Below are 19,703 nucleotides of genomic sequence, written 5' to 3'. Positions count from 1 at the left end.
CTGCGTCATCACCAAACGCCGCTTCACGTTGATTTTGCAGGACCCGTCACTCCGCCACAAGTACTTGGAGGCGAAACGACAGCGACGAAGCCCATCAGTTCGGTGAGCAAAAGGTTTGGAGAATTTACAACCGTGGTTTGATCAGAAGCAGTAGAAATGGTAGGGAAGCAGAGCGCTTGTGTGAACGCGCCGCAATCGGATGAAGCAAAACCAGTTGAGGTTTGATGGATGGAAGGCGGTTCAGTCAACAACTCATTGCGTGCATGAAAAAAACGGTGCCAGTGATTTGCATAATTATTTGGAGATGATTTCTCGGAAGAAGACGATGACGAAGACGGTGAGGGGCTGGCTATGAGAGGAGAGGGGAGAACTGCAGGTCTCTTCTTGGAAAATGCTTTGGTTTTGCTTTCAAATTCCTCGTCGTCACTGTCTTCATCAACCCTTTTTATCATTGGCAGATATTACACGTTCGTCGGCCCTCCTTTCAGCTTTCCTTTCTTTGGCATTGAATGTAGTGCGCAATTTTCTTTCTATGGGATCATTTGAACATAGGTTTTTAGATTCACGAAGAACTATTGCACCAATAGGGGTGTGCAATATTCGAAAAAACCGACCCGCCCGCCCGATCCGAAACCCGACGAATGAAGTCGTGGCGTGGACCGTATCCGACCCATTGCTGCGTTTATTGGCGGATAAGAGGGTTCAGGTTGGGGGCAATAAATGCCACCCGAACCCGTCCGAATATCCAAAATAACGCTAGGGTTTTTTTACCCTATGTAATACGACGTCGTGTGGTTGTTATATATATATTGAATGTTTGTTCAGCGCAGCCGAGCCCTCATTTCATTTGAGAATTCTAGGCTTCTAGAGAATTCTCTCGTTCTCTCTTTCGCTCTGGTCTTTGAGTTCTCTCATTTCTGATTCTCTCTTTCGCTCTAGTCTTTGAGTCTTACTCTCTGAGTTCTCACTTCTCTGAATCTCTGATAGTCTGATTCTCTCAGTCTCTTAGACACTCAGAGCTGTAGTCTGGTACTCTGGTGTATTCTGGTGGAAGCCCTAGTCGGAGTAGTCGGCTAGTCTAGTGGAGTGGTAGAAGCCCTAGTCCGGTCACTAGTGGAACTGTGGAACGTTAGAATCGAAACCCTTTGTTCTCGAGGGATTACTTGTGAGAAACGAAGTAATTGCTAAACCCTATTTACATTTTTGTTATAGATTATTGTCTTATTGATTAGGGTTTCTAATTTGCTATTATTATGTGGACTGTGATACTTGTCAATCTGTTGAGAAGTTCCAGATTGCATGTCACTAGTCCTTTGAGTGTGAATTTCTGATACTTTGATTAGGGTTTCTAATTTTCTATGATTATGTGAACTGTGATACTTGTCAATCTGTTGAGAAATTCTAGATTGTATGTCACTAGTCCTTTGAGTGTGAATTTCTGATACTTTGATTAGGGTTTCTAATTTGCTATGATTATGTGGACTGTGATACTTGTCAATCTGTTGAGAAGTTCCGGATTGCATGTCACTAGTCCTTTGAGTGTGAAGCACCACTTCCAAGAAAAAGTCAGAGAAGGTCGTGAACCCGTTGTTCGAGAAGCAGCCAAAGCAATTCGGCATCGGCGGAGCATTGCCACCCAAGAAGGATCATACAAGGTTCGTGATATGGCCTCAGGTTGTCCGTATCCAGAGGAAGAGACGGATCCTCAATCAGCGCTTGAAGGTTCCACCTTCCCTCAATCAGTTCTCCAAGACCCTTGATAAAAACCTTGGTCATTTGCTTGCTTTGCCACCGATCTCCATTATTACCTGTCGAGAATGACATTTTATGAACTTGTAGATATTTGATCAGATATGATTATTGCCTCTCTTTTAATTTGTTTATGTTTTATGCATATGGGAATATATATATTTAATTTGTTCGTGAAATATTGGCATATAAGTTCAGTATAGGATATTATTGCAGCTCTGTGTTTGCTAGTTATGTGAATTTGGATGAATTTTGAGGATAGTCAGTCTAGCTTGTTGTCAGTACCTATTTTCGTACTTTCAGAGTGATTGTTCACTTTGGTTGCACTGGTTTTGTTCATTTTAAGTTTTAAGAAGGTTTCCACTCACGGTAGTTTCCACTCAAGAATGAGGACAAATTGGAGTTCTCCAAGATCTTGGAGGCCATCAAGGTATGAAATTTTAAATTTTGTAAATACACTAAAAAAAAATTATTCTCTTGAAATTTCCTTGTGTTCAATTGTTATTTTGTTGATTCAGGTCAACTTCAATGACAAATATGATGAAAACTGCAAAAATTGGGGTGGTGGTATCATGGGCTCGAAATCTCAAGTGAGGACAAAGGCCAAAGAAAGGCTTCTTGCGACGGGGGATGCTCAGAGGATGTCTTAGTTTGTATTGCCATTTACTCATTATAGACAAATTTCAAACATGTTTCTTTCTCTGGTGACGAAATGCATTAAATTTTTGTTGTCTTCTGAATTTTGATAGGGTTTTTTAGCCTTTGGATTTTTTAGTTGTTATTTACTACAGTAGTACTTAACAATGAAATGCTTTTACTATTTGACATTTTAATCTCTGCAGTCTTGATCCTAGCCTTCGCTTGTTCAATCTCGAAAATAGCTAATAGAACCCTTGATTTTGTAGTTTCACCAACCTTTTTAAACTGTTGTGTCTCCGAACATGGCCTCTGAAGCTCCCTCGTGACGTCCAGGGCCCCACGAGAATCGCCATTTGATGTTATCACATTTGTGCTCATCTTTAGTATTGATTTAATTATATTTGTTAGGCTTAAGTTCATAATTTTGGTGATGTAATTGCATAATCCTTTATTTTATTATTTAATTATGGTCCACACTTGTTTTGAATGTTTTACATTGTTTGTTAGTGTTTTTTTTTACCATTGTAGGTCAATTCTATGAGCAAGGGAAGTTCTAAGGCGAGTTTGGAGTCAAAATGGACAAAATTGGAGTCCAAAAGACTTGACGCGTCGAAATTTTCCAATAAAGATTTCAGTTGATACCATCAAGTCTCGACGCGTCCAGAAAGACGCAGCGAAATACAAAGGGCGTTGTTACGCCTAATTAAAGAAAGGGAATTTGGGACAAGAAAGAAAGGAAATTTTTTTTGAATGCTAAAAAAAAAAAAAAAAAAAAAAAAAAAGAAAGAAAGGAAATTTAATTCCTAATCAAAAAGACATTATTTCTCAATCATTGCGCTGACTTCCATGCAAACCAATACAACATTTATATTCCTAATCAAATTGGAAGGCGGCAAATTATAATTTAGAAATTATATTCTAAATTCGGTCCAAATACAATTTCAGTCCAATTTTGCACAGAATTTTTATTTCAATCAGAATTGGTTCTGGGCTTTCAGCTATAAAATCCTACCTTCCTCAACCCTAATATTCATTCGGAGATCTTTGGAGACAAGAAAGAGAGAAATCAAGAGCCACAAGTTATCTTGGGAAGCAAGAAGAAGATTAGGGAGATTCGAGAGAATCGTTTGGTTTATTATTGTACTCCTTTTGATGATTTTGTAATTCTTTATTTATATATGCTATGTATAATTTAGCCATGCTTGGCTAAATTCTTTAGAGATTCTTGGGTAAAAAGTGTTTATGAACTTATGTGCCTGAGCTCTCAGATTCTTTAATATATTATTATTTGGGTTTAATACTTGTGTTGCAATTGTGTTTATCATTCTTGTTGCTAGTAGTTTAGGGCCTGAATTACTTGCTTCATAGCCATATTCATGTCTGAAAGAGAGTTAGGCATAAATTAGGGCACACACAATTGCACATAATTGTTGCACCTTGACAAAGTGTAATTTATTAGGGAGATTTAATTTTTGATTATTGCCAGTTCGAGAGATGGTAGTAGTTAGGAATTTATGATGCATGATCTTGTTTTATTGGGTGATTATCGCACGAGAGTGGATATTCACCCGTGTTAGTGACTACGAGAGTAGCTCTATACCACTTTGCATCCTCACACTCGTATGAACCCAGATTTAATATTACATTAGGTTAGGCACTAGGGGAATAAACACTTGAATCCCAAGAATCTCAGTCTCTCTCTATTGTTTCCATTACTCTAAATCATTATTTTATTTTATTTATTTTATGCAACTCAATCTAAATAATTGTTAGGATTAACTCTAATGAATAGATTAGTAACTAGTGCTTAATACAACCACTTCCCTGTGGATCGATAACTCGTACTTCGAAAATTATTTGTTTGCAAATATAATACACATCACCATTACAACCTTGCACCAGCGCCAGATTTCGCTTCGTTCCTTTGATGAAATTTGAAGCTAGCATTTTCTTCGTCTTCTTGAACAAGATCCTCTCTTTCTCTATTTTCGTGTTGTATGATCCAACTGTGGCTCGAATGTCCACAAGATCACGCGTAGTCTTGCTTAAATTAAATTTCGCTTGTTTCAACTCCAACAATATGAGACCAGGGGCCGACGATGGACACAGATTCTGTTGGAAAAAGATGCTTAGCTTGTATACTGTAATACATTTGAGATACAACAATAATACAGAATACAACAGGGAACAAAAACTGGATCATTTGATATCTTCAGGCGTATAATCACTTTCCTATAAGCTTTAAATCTCCCTCTATAAAAGCAACAAGGTTCAAGATTTAATCTTATGGGATACAAGAAGATGAATGAAATTCTCAAATTGCTCTGTTTGAGAATTTCCTGTAGAGATTTAATCTTATGGGATACAAGAAGATGAATGAAATACTCAAGTTGCTCTGTTTGAGAATTTCCTGTAGAACTGTAGAACTGTGAAATATCTTGGTTTCCTGCAAATTGATTGCCTCCATCAATTGCCTGTTGATTTTTCTCTAACAATTGCCTGTTGATTTTCCTTCTGAATGTTTCAGATGCCCTCAACATATTTATATAAAATATTTTAACAGTTAGGAGAGGTTACATGGAAGTTATAGAAGTTTAAAACTTCAACTTCCAAAAAGATATATCTTAACTGATATATTAATCATGGAAAATATATAATTGAATATTACATATATTCATATGAAATTGACCTTCGTGGGTTCATGCACTGCTTACAAAAAAAAAAAAAAAAAAAAAAAAAAAACAAAGTAAAATATATATTATATATTTATTAAAACATGGCATGTTAACATGCAAAATAAATAAACAATATATATTAAACATACATGCATGCACTACACACAAGCCAAAAGACTTTGGAAATGAAAATACTTTCGTGGCTTTGGAAATGAAACTAATTTCGTGGCTTTGGAAATGAAACTAATTTCCTTAGTTTCATGTTGCCGAAAGGAGCAAATGAAACTACTTTCGTTAGTTTCATGTGGCCGAAAGGAGCAAACCATTTTCGTGAAAGGTTATAATATAAAGCTCGCTTCACACGAAATCATTTCCAACATTCAAAACGTTAAGCACGAAAGCATTGATTCGTGTAACCCAACGAAATAAACAAAATGCATGCCATCAACTCGTTAAATTCGAATCTTTCGATTCGTTAAATTAACGAATTTGATACAACTGAATCCATCGTTTGAATAATGATTTGTGCACAATGATTTGTACGCAACATTCATATTTCCCAACTTACTTTCTACCAAACTAAAATAATATTTATAACTCCACAACTTCAAATATTATTTAAGCTTTCATGGTAGTCCATCTGAAATATTAATCTCCATTACTATATAAATCTCTAACATTCCTCCTCCATTTATATAGTAAAAATTAATACTGTACCAAGATAGATTCAAAACTCATGCATAAATGAAAGTGTCTTACAGATTGAACTTTCACATAGTATTATATGCGTTACATTAATTCGGATTGCAGTGATGGACGAACCTTGAATCACGCAGTCTCTTTGAAGAAACGTAGATATAACACACACAAGTTTTACAGTCGTTACAACTTACTGTAACTTGACACTATTAAGGCCATGTGTCCGTATCCATTAATGAGCACGTACCAAGTAAAACCTAAACTTGTTTGAAGCGGCCACACTTCATGCTCACAGAGGCTAATCTTTTATTTCATACACTGCATCTTGCATTTTTTCAAAAGATTAGTTAAGAGTAAAAACTCATCCCTACAACAATGCAGAACCAAGCATCACCTTTTCTTTGGATACAATTTTAATTAAACTTTTGATGCTTGCAAATCACAAAATGAAGTACTCATCTACATTGAACTCAAGGTCTAACGTAATAACTTAGACGTGAGTTGAGCTTTCCTTCACTTGCAATTTTAATTTAGGCTTTCTGTATCCCTTCCGATGAATCATGTCCCTTGCAAGGACTCTTGCAAACGGATCCGTTAAAACCGGGACCGTACAAAGTCCAATGCTACAACACCATAACTTAGGAGCTCCCGCACATAGCTATATCTCATGTCTATGTGTCTTAACTTGCCATTATAACTTATTGTTATATGCTTTGGCCAGTGTAGTAGCGCTGTCACAATGTACTAAAACTGGTGACATCGGTTTTGGCCAAACCGGAATCTAAATAATCAAATTCCTTAGCCAATCAACTTCTTGTATGTCAAAGCCAACACAAGAAATTCAGATGCCGTAGTTGAAAAAGCAACTTTGCCTTTAGAAATCCATAAAACAACACCTCCTCCAAGCAGAAATATCCTTCTACTAATTGAGGAACAAGTTTCATGATTAGAAATTCAACTGGCATTAGAATATCTTTTCAGGATGGAAATTTCTATTAAATATACTAAATCATACTTAATGGTTTTATTCAAGTATATCAAAATTCCTTTCGATCCCATCCACTTAGCCAACTGAACATGATGATAGAATTTTAATATTCTATTAAAGAAATGGTGAAATAAAATATTCAATTGATTATACCGGAACTCACTTAATAAGTTCCTAGTCAATAAATATTTATATCCTGCAAATTCTACAACCAAGAATTTCAATCATCATGTTGAACTTATTAGCAGTGAAGACTTCTTAAAATAAAAATTCAACCTCCTCCATTTGAGACATCATCAACTTTGGAGAATAAACCTCCTCCATTCAGAGAACATCAACTTTGGAGAATAAACCATTTTGATTTTAAACTTTTAACTTTTCATGTTTCTTCTAAACTTAAGAATCATACCAACTTAAAATCTCAATCCATGATTTAAATTTAAACTTTCTTTTCACTGCTAATTGCCAGCCATACTAGATAAACTAGCTAGTAAACTTTTTGGCTTTCAGAATTTTAACACATTCTCAAAATGAGAAACTTTGTGTTAAATACATTCATAAATTTTTATGAAATTCATTATGCATACTTCATGCATAAAAGTTTCTGTATGCCTTTATAAGAAATATAACAGAATATTTCCTAGGCTTTCTGTCTTTATTAGAAATATTAATAACATAATATTTCAAAAACTTTCACAAGGATAAAAACATCTGTGTGCTAAAATACCAATATTTCATGCATGAAAAAATAAAATAATTTCATCTTATCATTATGCAACTCTTTATCCATGCAAATGATACCAGAAATTTACAACACCAAACTACACCAAATTTGACAATATACAGCATACCAAGATCCAACATATTATACATGAATCTTGTATATTATGCATGCAACCGAGACAGAGTCTCAATATAAAAATATTTATATACATGCATAAACATATCCTTGTACTGGCAGGCTATGCAAAAACTCAAAAGAATCGTATGCATACCTTCTAGACAGAAACCAGAACTTAACTAGTAAGTAAAATAAAACTTACGTACCTGCCGAGGCCGAGACAAATATAAAGAAGGTAATGTACTGATCTCATCCTGTAACTTGTATCTGCCTTGATAATCCATATCTTCCGGCCTTTGATGCGCTAAAACCACACACCCACTCTAGGAAAGTACACATCTTCTCATGCCAATTAAATCATGGCTAACAAAATGATTTATTTAAATAAAATCATTTTACATATCTCACTAATCATCTTGGCATCACTTGATGCCCCATGATTTTTAAGTGAAGATGAAAACAAAAACTGCACAACATGCATTTAATCCACATGTTCAACATGTACACAGCATGCCATGAATAACATGCAAAAATCGCAGGAAAAGCCTTCTTGTATAATAGAAAGTGATTTCTGTCATCCTTACCACCAAATTCGAAATTCTCATTCCAAAATATTTCCGTGATTGGAAACTGTTCTTTCACACCTGATATCTTGTCTTCAAAACTTTCAAGACAAGACCATGATCACAGATTTAGAAAATTTAAAGCTTATAGATTGTTGGAAAAAGATGCTTGTATACTGTAATACATTTGAGATACAACAATAATACAGAATACAACAGGGAACAAAAACTGGATCATTTGATATCTTCATGCGTGTAATCACTTTCCTATAAGCTTTAAATCTCCCTCTATAAAAGCAACAAGGTTCAAGATTTAATCTTATGGGATACAAGAAGATGAATGAAATTCTCAAGTTGCTCTGTTTGAGAATTTCCTGTAGAACTGTGAAATATCTTGGTTTCCTGCAAATTGATTGCCTCCATCAATTGCCTGTTGATTTTTCTCTAACAATTGCCTGTTGATTTTCCTTCTGTATGTTTCAGATGCCCTCAACATATTTATATAAAATATTTTAACAGTTAGGAGAGGTTACATGGAAGTTACAGAAGTTTAAAACTTCAACTTCCAAAAAGATATATCTTAACTGATATATTAATCATGGGAAATATATAATTGAATATTACATATATTCATATGAAATTGACCTTCATGGGTTCATGCACTGCTTAAAAAAAAAAAAAAAAAAAAAAAAAAAAAAAAAAAAAAAGTAAAATATATATTATATATTTATTAAAACATTGCATGTTAACATGCAAAATAAATAAACAATATATATTAAACATACATGCATGCACTACACACAAGCCAAAAGACTTTGGAAATGAAAATACTTTCGTGGCTTTGGAAATGAAACTAATTTCGTGGCTTTGGAAATGAAACTAATTTCCTTAGTTTCATGTTGCCGAAAGGAGCAAATGAAACTACTTTCGTTAGTTTCATGTGGCCGAAAGGAGCAAACCATTTTCGTGAAAGGTTATAATATAAAGCTCGCTTCACACGAAATCATTTCCAACATTCAAAACGTTAAGCACGAAAGCATTGATTCGTGTAACCCAACGAAATAAACAAAATGCATGCCATCAACTCGTTAAACCCGAATCTTTCGATTCGTTAAATTAATGAATTTGATACAACCGAATCCATCGTTTGAATAACGATTTGTGCACAATGATTTGTACGCAACATTCATATTTCCCAACTTACTTTCTACCAAACCAAAATAATATTTATAACTCCACAACTCCAAATATTATTTAAGCTTTCATGGTAGTCCATCTGAAATATTAATCTCCATTACTATATAAATCTCTAACAGATTCAAACCACACCTATCACCTCCCACAAGATCACCGTTTCTTTCCTTCGTTGCCACTTCTGCAACAGCATCTGCGCGCTTAGCTTCTGAATCAACATCGAGTGAAGCACCGAGCTCAGATGCCTTATACAGCTTTACTTTCAGTTCTTCCATGGTAGTCTTGCACTTTCGAGTTCTTTTAGGACAACAAGTGTTTCCCTTTCTTTAACAACCAAATCCCTTTCCAACTTCACAACTTGCTCCTCCACCTTTGCTATGTCAACCTCGTAGATAACCTAGTTTTATCCTGGAAATGTAGAACGAAGAAATCAAACAAAGCAATGACATTGAGACCAACAAACAAACTACATGCAACTTTTGCTATATATGAATCTAATCCATACACAAACATTTTAAGGACACCAAAAACAAGATTACAGTAACCTATACAGGGCTACAGGCCAATGAACAAACAAGACATTTCCTAGTCACTTCACAGTTGTTTAACATAAGATTAGAATCCATAAAATGAAATTAGCAACATCTCTTTTACATATACTGAATGCCACAGATTACATGAAAGCCAGACATCAAGTTCAAATCTTTTGGACCATACAGTGGGCTAACATTGCCACCTTGTATTAAACAACAATACCACAAACAAAATCTCCAAGAAAATTGAAAATCAACACACAAAAGTATAGTAGCATTCTTGTCTACAAAAGACAAAATTCTCTCCACCTTTCAAGGCCCTCACACAATCACACTCCCCCCTCCAGCCTGACTGAATAATCTGAATAATGGAAGGTAGGGAGATTCAACAATTGATTCATTAGGTGGGAAGACCAATGCTTAGTGTCCGTATTGCTCACAATATATAATCTACCACCCATAACCGTGTGGGCACAAAAGTAAAAACAAACAATTCTTAGAAGGGGTGTTCCACACCCTTCTTCGGAGCCTTCACATTAAAGAAAAAAAACAAATACAAAAATGATTAGTTGCAGAGCAATCAGATGAAAGAAACCGGGGGATACGTAAGCAAGGAGAAAGCGCAGTAGCTCACCATTGCAAAAGGTGAGCAACTAGGGTTACGTTTGCGATGGAGGGAAAAACACTACAAGCTGATGCTTTAATATGATATAATAATAGAGAAAGAGGGGATCTTGTTCAAGAAGACCAAGAAAAGGCTAGCTTCAAATTTCATCAAGGAACGAAGCGAAATCTAGAGCTGGTGGAAGGTTGTAATGGCGATTCTCGTGAGGCCCTGGACGTCACGAGGGAGCTTCAGAGGCCATGTTCATAGACACAACAGTTTAAAAAGGTGGGTGAAGCTACAAAATCAGGGGTTCTATTAGCTATGTTCGAGATTGAACAAGTGAAGGCTAGGATTAACACTGCAGAGATCAAAGTGTCAAATAGTAAAGGAATTTCACAGTTAAGTACTATTGTAGTAAATAACAACTAAAAAATGCAAAGGCTAAAAAACCCTATAAAAATTCAGAAGACAACCAAAATTTAATGCATTTCGTCACCAGAGAAAGAAACATGTTTGAAATGACAATACAAATTAAGACATCCTCTGAGCAGCCTCCATCGCAAGAAGTCTTTCTTTGGCCTTTGTCCTCACTTGAGATTTCGAGCCCATGATACCACCACCCCAATTTTTGCGATTTTCATCATATTTGTCATTGAAGTTGACCTGAATCAAAAATAACAATTGAACACAAGGAAATTTCAAGAGTATAATTTTTTTTTAAGTGTATTTGGACCATACAGTGGGCTAACATTGCCACCTTGTATTAAACAACAATACCACAAACAAAATCTCCAAGGAAATTGAAAAGTATAGTAGCATTCTTGCCTACAAAAGACAAAATTCTCTCCACCTTTCAAGGCCCTCACTCAATCACACTCCCCCCTCCCCCCGCCCTGACTGAATAATGGAAGGTAGGGAGATTCAACAATTGATTCATTAGGTGGGAAGACCAATACTTAATGTCCGCATTGCTCACAATATATAATCTACCACCCATAACCAATTAAGCTATCGTGTGGGCACAAAAGTAGCATTCTTGATCATTAACGTAAACCATTCATATTCATTTCTTAATAATAGTATCACATTTTTGCCTGGCGATTCCAGAATGAGTCCAAAAAGAAATTTAAGACTTTGGCAATGGGAGTACAATGTTGCATTATATTGGTTGGTCGGTAAGAGGTCAGGTGCTTGGTCCGGTGGGGGAACTGTAGACTTTTTTTTTTTGGTCTGTAACGTTACTTAGAGTGAAATGATTGCAAAGAATTCCAGCAGAAAACATCAAAGCAAATGCAATGACTATATTGTATGCAGGAAAACGACACATTTTAAGTTTTTTGTCAAAAGCAAATACAAGTAAAACGACACATTAAGTTTTTTGTCAAAAGCAAATACAAGTAAAAAAAATAAACTCTGCTCACAACACAAGATCAGTCTACTTTGGTCTGTCCAAAAACATGGATAACAAATATCCTTAAGACATCCTCTGCGCTGCCTCCTTTTGAAGAAGCCTTTCCTTGGCCTTTGTCCTAGCTTGGGATTTAGAACCCATGATTCCACCTCCCCACTTTTTGCGATTCTCTTCATATTTGTCATTGAAGTTGGCCTGAAACAACAGATTGGTTATTCAAGTAAAGGGGAAGCATTGAAAGGTTGCAATGCTTTACAAGTAGATATATAAAATTCAACTCTGCTCACCTTAATAGCCTCCAAAATCTTAGAAAACTCCAACTTATCCTCATTCTTCACTGAGGTCAAGCACAAAACTGATGCAGTCTTCTTGTGGACAATCTGAAAGTAGAGTAAAATAAAAGCATCAGCACAAAAGGATATAAATGAAGACTTAAATGTTTATGTTTAATACTCACGGAACCCAATCTTGCTTTTCCCTTCACAATGCAGTAGGGAATTTCCATCTTCCTGCACAAAGCCGGGAGCCAGACAACGAGCTCAATCGGGTCTACATCATGAGCAATAACCACCAATTGGGCTTTATTCTGGAAAAGAATGAATCATTATCAAATAAATAATATTTCCAAATGGCTTGAAAAACACAAACACAGCACAGAGAATTTTTATTGAATCAATGACTAAACCTGCTCAATGAGGTAAGTGACATGCTTGAGCCCATACTTAACAACAATAGGCTTCTTTAGTTCAGGAGTCTTTCCCTCACTTTCAGCCTGGGCCCTTTTCAAAAGGCGCTCCTTCTTAGCAGCCTTATCCTCAGGCCTGTACTTGAGAAGCATCTTGAAGAGATTCGTTGCTGCAAATTAAGAAACAGAATCATACCCACACTTAGCACTTAACATTCAAATTCATTAACAATATTTGTAACCATTCTAATATCTATTTTGACAAAACATATAAAACCAGAAGGCAGGTTTTTTCCATACACACTAGTCAAATAACCAATCCCCTATTCAACAAAGGAATTATATAAACTTAACTTCAAAAGATGAATTGAAAGGCATCAAAGATATAATAATCAACAGAACCTGGTTGAATTTGTATTATTAAAGCATCAACATAATAGGGATCCAAAATTCCAATTTTTCCACAGCAGTAACAAACAATTATTCTAACAGGGAAATATATAATCAAATGAAAAAGATAAAGGAGATAGCAGACCAACCTAAGTTCTTATCAAGGGTCTTGGAAAACTGGTTGAGTGCTGGCGGGACCTTCAAGCGCTGCTTGAGGATCCTCCTCTTCCTCTGGATGCGAACAACTTGCGGCCATTTGACGAACCTTGTAAGATCCTTCTTGGGCGGCAATGCACCTCCGATTCCAAATTGCTTTGGCCGCTTCTCAAAAAGCGGGTTCACCACCTTCTCCGGCTTCTTCTTTGCCGCCGCGGCCGGAAGCTTTACACCTTTCTTCGGAGCCTTCGTATCGTATCAATAACAGAAAAAGACATGAAAAATTTAGTTAACTGCACAACGCAGGCAAAGGCAAGGCAAATCAGTAAGAGAAAAGATGTATACCATTTTCACTTCCTATCGGCGAAAACCCTAACTCACTGACCCTCATCAATGAAGAAGAAGACCTTATATAGTGAATACCACTGGACTCTGATTTAACTTGGGCCCATCCATACTGGACTTGCTTTTGAAATTTTGGGCCTATAAGACCTGCCCTAAAATAATATGTTTATGATATTTACCGCAAATTACACCATACAACACTGCTCTAAAATGATGTTTTGATTGTTTGTCTGCCTTCGGTTAACGAATAAATAAATTAAATGTACATAACATATTAATTGTCGGTACATAATTTATTAAATTATTAAATATTATGATCCCCGGGCAACCCCAACCCCTGTTGGTGTTGAAAATTTAGGCACAAGGCTTCAAAGCAGTTACAAAACTATTCATAATTGTGAATATAGAGTTCAAAAATTATAAACATAAAGTTCTATAATTATGAACATAGAGTTATGAACATATAGTTCTATAAGTATGCACACAGAGTTCTATAATTGTGAATATAGAGTTCAATAATTGTGAAAAATGAAGTTAAAAAATTATGAACATAGAGTTTTATAATTATGAACATAGAGTTCAGTGATTATGAACATAGAATTCTGTAATTATGAATATAGAATTCAATAATTGTGAATATGAAATTCAAAAATTATGAACATAGAGTTTTATAATTATGAATATAGAGTTCAATAATTATGAACATAGATTCGTATTCACCTTGCAAGGTGGACACGGTTCCACGGCATAACTATCTATTTTTTATAGTGACTTTAAAATTGTAAGTTTATAATTTATAAAATATAAATTTTAGTTTTATAAATGCATAAAGAAATTACAATTTAATAATTATATTTTTTTTGAGAACTACTCTGTTACAATGCAGTTTCTATTCATAATTACTTTCTCAATCTAGTGAAGCACAAAGATTTTTAATACCGCATCACGCGAACCCACAACCTCCCATATTGGAAAGCAACTTGGTACCACTAGACCACAAAGTCCTTGGTATTTAATAGTTATACAAATATGAAATAAAAATAAAATTTTTTAATTTAAAAAGTATAAATTATATTGGAGTAAATTTCAATTTTGGTCCTGTGACTATTGGGGTTTTGTTAATTGCAATCCACGACTTTTAAAATTATTAATTTAGTACATTAACTATTCAATTTTTAAATCAATTCAGAAATCGAAGGAGGACTGTAGAAATCATCTTTGCCAATTGCAGTCATCGGAAATATATGTTCTCATTATTTCCGTTTGGGGGAAAGAATCCACCGCCACCACCGAAAATATATGTTCTCATTATTCCCATTCTTTGTCGTTGTCGTCGTTTCTCCGTTGGTCGCCGACGAGGCTCAAGATAGGAGATGAAGGATCTACTCAAACCATAGTTGACATGGATGGTGGGGCTGGAACTGCGATGGAGGTCGCCGGGAATGGAGGAGGTGGGAGGTTGACGATGGAGTGCTGGCAAAGATGGATGGGATGATGGTTAAAAGACGAAATTGTCCTTAAATTAAATATTAATTGGTTAATTAAAAATTTTCGGTGAGATTTGGCCGACAATTTGGTCGGAGTGACCAAAATTGATAAAAATTAAATAGTTAAGGTACTAAATTAACAGTTTTAAAAGTCGTGGATTGCAATTAACAAAATCTCAATAGTCACAGGACCAAAATTGAAATTTACTCAATTATATAATGTATAGACATGAATTTTTTAAAAGAGTCCGCATGGGTAGCTCAACTGGTCATAGAGGTGAAACTTTGGAAGAATGACCAGGGGTCGAGTCTCACCAGCGGCAGTGTGGGAGCAATCTCTGTAGTGAGCACCGGTCTAGCCTAATTGAGTCACCATGATTTACATCCTCCCAAATGCTCTGTCGGGCCAGGGTTGGGGTTCTTCCTTTTGGAAGAATGAATTTTTTAAAAGAATTATTAAGTTAAATATTTTAATAGATTAAAATGAGTTTGTGTCCCTCCATAATATGACAATTATCAATGTCGTCACTACTAAATTATTAGTGGTGCAAATGTTTCCCCTCAATTTTCAAAACGGTACATATATTGTCCCTCCCGTAGTGTAAATGTTGCCCGTTAATTTTCCTCTCGTACGGTACGAGAGAGACAATATATGTACCATTTTGAAAATTAGAATGCTACTTGTGCGATGCACGGGATGGATATTAAACGATATTATAAGAATAATATTTATTGAAAAAATACACAACTTAAGATAACTACTAATATAATCATATCATCATGTGTATTTTTTTTGAATGCTACTAGCTCTATTACATTGTAGTATCTGTTCATATACTTTCTCAACCTACTGAAACACAAAGAGCTAATAACGCCTCCACTAAGGCTCGAACTTACAACCTTCCAAATGGAAGTCCAACCTGGGTACCATTGGACCACATAGTCCTGGTATATCATCATGTGTATAAATTCACAAAAATACTAAACATTAATATTAAACTTTACAAATTGTTAAAAACTTTCTTGTAGGCAACATTTGTAGTTGAAGAAGAGTACTCTCCATTTTGACCTAAAATAACAACTTTAAGACTCTTAGGGTTGCTAACTCTAGATAGAGCCACATAAGTAAATCATTTGAAGTATGAAAACCATTTTCTACAATAATTGGAGTTTAATATTTAAATAATTATTTCTTTATTGTTAATTAAATGAATAAATAATTTCAAACACAATAATCAGTTTAGTTAATAACGTACCAGTTTCCATGCTAGGATTCACAACTTTGTCATTTAAAAAATCTGATTTAGTAGATGAGTCCACAAGTGTTTGAGATATAGTGCTGTGCATAACATTGCCTACAACCAAAAAGAATATCAATCTACTATACTATATATATCTATCTACTATACTAATAAGAGCCCAAGAGAGTTAGGCCTATAATGGGTAGAAAAAATGGCGGTCAAATTTTTTAATCAAATGAATGGCTCAGATTGATCAGATTTTAATTTTTCCTTAAGATTTCGTAATTTATCCTTAATGAATGTGATTTTCCGTTAACTTTTCCGTTAAATATTATCTTTTCTGTTAATTTCTGTTAGTTCACCGTTAACTTACTCATTGATTTTAATAAGAATTTAAAGGTCTTAGGTTCGAACCTCATCCCAATCAAAGTTGGCATAATTAGTACTCTATTTTACTCTTATTAAATTAATTAAAAATAATAATTTAGTAACTACAACAAAAAATAATACATATCATTTTTTAATTTAGAGTTATGTGTCTACAATGCCTTTATTCAAAAAAAATTATTCATTATCAATAAATTAAATAAGAGAAATAATTTCATTAGTTATATTGTATTTATTTTTCTCCAATATAAAAATTCTTTATATTCAAATTCATCAATTGATTATATTTGCTACATTGTCCCTACAATGTCTTTATTAAAAAAAATAATTCATTATAAATAAATTAATTAAGAGAAATAATTTTATTAGTTATATTGTCTGTATATTTTTCCAATGTAAAAATTCTTTACATTCAAATTCATCAATTGATTATATTCACACATTGTATATTACCTTTTTTTTGTGCACTATTTTTTTTTAATTAAATATCAAAGTTATAAATTTATAATACAAAATAATGCTATATATTTATTTATCAAGTATTTTATTAATATCATGAAAAAATTAAAAAAATATAATTAATAAAGCTAATCATATTAATTACTTTAAGGATTTGTTGACAAAGAGACTATTCAAATCACACAACAAATTGAAGTGAGAACAACTTCGCAATATTCTTGTTTGACAATCAGCAGTTAGCGGATTATATTAGCGAATTTGACCAGCGAATTATATCAATGGTTGGTAAAAAGATATTTGAAAAAATTAGTTGTTTAGATTAACATGTAAAATGACCTAAGGGTATGATAATAATAATAATAATAATAATAATAATAATAATAATAATAATAATAATAATAATAATAATAATAATAATAATAATAATAATAATAATAATAATAATAATTGTTTTAAAAAAATAAAAATAAATAAAAAATATAATTAAGTCAATCATATTAACTACTTGGGAGATTTATTGACAAAAAGAATATTCAAATCACACAATAAATTGAAGTGGGAAACTATCTTGCAATATCCTTGTTTGGCAATCAGTAGCTAGCTCCTCAATATTAGTATATACGGAGTATTTAATAATTTATGTCCTAATTTTTATTTTCTCTCCCTTATGTCATGTATTTGGTTTCAACCATACCTATACAATTATTTTATTGACAACTATAATCAATCTTGACATATTATCTTGCATTTGTAAACTTAGAATTGCCTATTTAAATACACAAATTTAACATTCAATTATCTGTGCATGAACAATTCCAATATAATCTTGCATTGATATACTTTGAAATATTTATTTTAAAAAATATTGGGCATTATCTCAATCGCGCAATACGCGTAAAAAAACTAGTATAAATAAAAAAGAACAATACAATTTATATACACAACTTAAGTAACATTTACAATTCGTCAACACTATAAACGGTGTAGAGATCGATTTGTTAAACACTCCAAAAAAACTGAAATTTCATGCATCCAACCTAGCAGCTTCAATTCCTTCAGTAGAGACGTGATTAGCAGACAATATGACGTCATTTTCTACAAACATCAAAACCAGCAGTTTAATTTATTTTGAATAGTAAGATGAATAACAATTAATCTCCATTTTTTAAACTATTAAATTATTCACAAAATTCATGATTTGAGTAAATTCTTGTTCAAAATTTAATAGTATTTCCGTACGAACAAAAAAAAAATAATTAGCACTAAACAATGAATAACCTTAATAATAATAATGATAAAAAATATATATATAAAAGTGATTACAATTCTCATTAAAATAATAATCAGTAATTAAATATTTTATGGAATACAATTACTATAATAATAAAAAGAATAATATGAATACTAATACTAATAATAAAATAATAACAAAAACACTTTTACTAATAATAATAATAATAATAATAATAATAATAATAATATTATTATTATTATTATTATTAATGCAACTAATAATGTTATTAACATAAACTAGTATTTTCACCCGTGCGATCACGGAATGGAATTGTTGTAATATATTAAGAATATTTAAATCGATATATAATTATTTAAGAGTTAATTTCACCAGAGGTCGTTTATCTTTCCTGACAATTCCAAATTTAATCCTAGACTATAGTTATTAATTATTACTCCGTACAATTTATTCTATGTTACAACTCTTACGTTAATATTCTTACTATTATTATTAACACTTAATTACTTTTAGATATTATTATTATTATTAGTTTCTTTTCAAGTACTGTTAGTATATAATGGTCGTGAGGCACAATAATAATATAACCATAATTAAATATTGTTGTATTGTATTCCGGAGTTAATGCCATTTTTGGTCCTAGACTTATTGAGGCATTGACACTTTTCATCCTCCATAATAAAAATTGCCACTTAGTAGACACTGTTATTGGTCGTTGGACAGTTTTGATCCTCCGTCAATGAAGTCGTTTGTTGACCGTGAATTAGAAGGGATTTTCTGTCTTTTTATGTCTTATTCTTCTAATCTTGTTTAAACCAGCGCTGCTGTGACTCCTGTGAGGCGAGATGGCGAGACTTGGCGGCTAAGTAGTAATCGTTGGTAGTGAGTAGCAGCGAGTTTCTTCTCCGGCGAGTTGTGGGTACGGCGGCGAGCATACGAAGCAATAACTCCTTCCGGCGACGAACAAGTAAGGCAAATCTGGCGGTGCAGTAACAGATCCGGCGAGGTTGGGGCCTTCACCGGTGGTTTTTGGTTCCGGCGAAGCAGAGAGGGCAGCAGGTCGGCGAACCCTCCTATGGTAAATAGCAGTTGTAGTTGTAGATGGCGTGATGTAGAATTTGCACCTGTAAGTCATCCTTTCCATATTGACCACAAATATCCTTCCCATCTCTCTCTCTCTCTCTCTCTCTCTCTCTCTGACCACAACTACTTGGTGCACAACCTCAAAAACTCTGTTATTCTACCTGAAATTCATTGAAGTTTCAATCTGAAAATGTGGAATCCGCCGCTCCCCAAAAATCGCATTGTCTGAGATGTTGGAATGGCCGGTGTTGACTTCCTGGCTACTGTAGCTTCATTCCCCAACCCGGATGATAAAATTCGGAGCACCAGCTTTGAGGTT

At 33.9% G+C, this 19,703-nt stretch overlaps 1 protein-coding gene and 2 long non-coding RNA genes across 3 annotated transcripts; 1 reads left to right on the top strand and 2 right to left on the bottom strand.

Annotated features, from left to right (window-relative positions):
- Window positions 1-1,560: 1,560 nt before the first annotated feature.
- LOC109165292 lies at window positions 1,561-13,871 on the bottom strand. Its single transcript, XR_002051522.1, has 3 exons — window positions 13,857-13,871; window positions 11,238-11,245; window positions 1,561-1,767 (listed from the first exon to the last, which is right to left on the bottom strand). It is a non-coding gene; the product is annotated as an uncharacterized LOC109165292 (long non-coding RNA).
- Window positions 2,100-2,352, top strand: LOC109165291. Its single transcript, XR_002051521.1, has 2 exons — window positions 2,100-2,179; window positions 2,268-2,352. It is a non-coding gene; the product is annotated as an uncharacterized LOC109165291 (long non-coding RNA).
- Window positions 11,765-13,524, bottom strand: LOC109165288 (60S ribosomal protein L7a-1). The gene is made up of 6 exons (XM_019313979.1): window positions 13,476-13,524; window positions 13,124-13,376; window positions 12,585-12,754; window positions 12,357-12,485; window positions 12,187-12,279; window positions 11,765-12,094 (listed from the first exon to the last, which is right to left on the bottom strand). The coding sequence occupies exons 1-6, from the start codon at window positions 13,476-13,478 to the stop codon at window positions 11,963-11,965; spliced, it is 780 nt and encodes a 259-aa protein (XP_019169524.1). The 5' UTR covers window positions 13,479-13,524; the 3' UTR covers window positions 11,765-11,962.
- Window positions 13,872-19,703: the final 5,832 nt, after the last annotated feature.

This window comes from Ipomoea nil, unplaced genomic scaffold (genome assembly GCF_001879475.1).
Source record: "Ipomoea nil cultivar Tokyo-kokei standard unplaced genomic scaffold, Asagao_1.1 scaffold3069, whole genome shotgun sequence".
Taxonomy (NCBI): Eukaryota; Viridiplantae; Streptophyta; class Magnoliopsida; order Solanales; family Convolvulaceae; genus Ipomoea; species Ipomoea nil.
Note: the sequence above shows the minus strand (reverse complement) of the source record. Positions and strands in the feature narration are given on the sequence as shown.

Bases quoted from the DNA above. Each gene is read 5' to 3' on its own strand.
- LOC109165288 (XM_019313979.1), bottom strand. The intron at 12,755-13,123 runs GTTGGTCTGCTA...CTTAATTTGCAG, and splicing joins GACCCTTGATAAGAACTTAG to CAACGAATCTCTTCAAGATG. The intron at 12,095-12,186 runs GTGAGCAGAGTT...CTGTTGTTTCAG, and splicing joins AGATTTTGGAGGCTATTAAG to GCCAACTTCAATGACAAATA.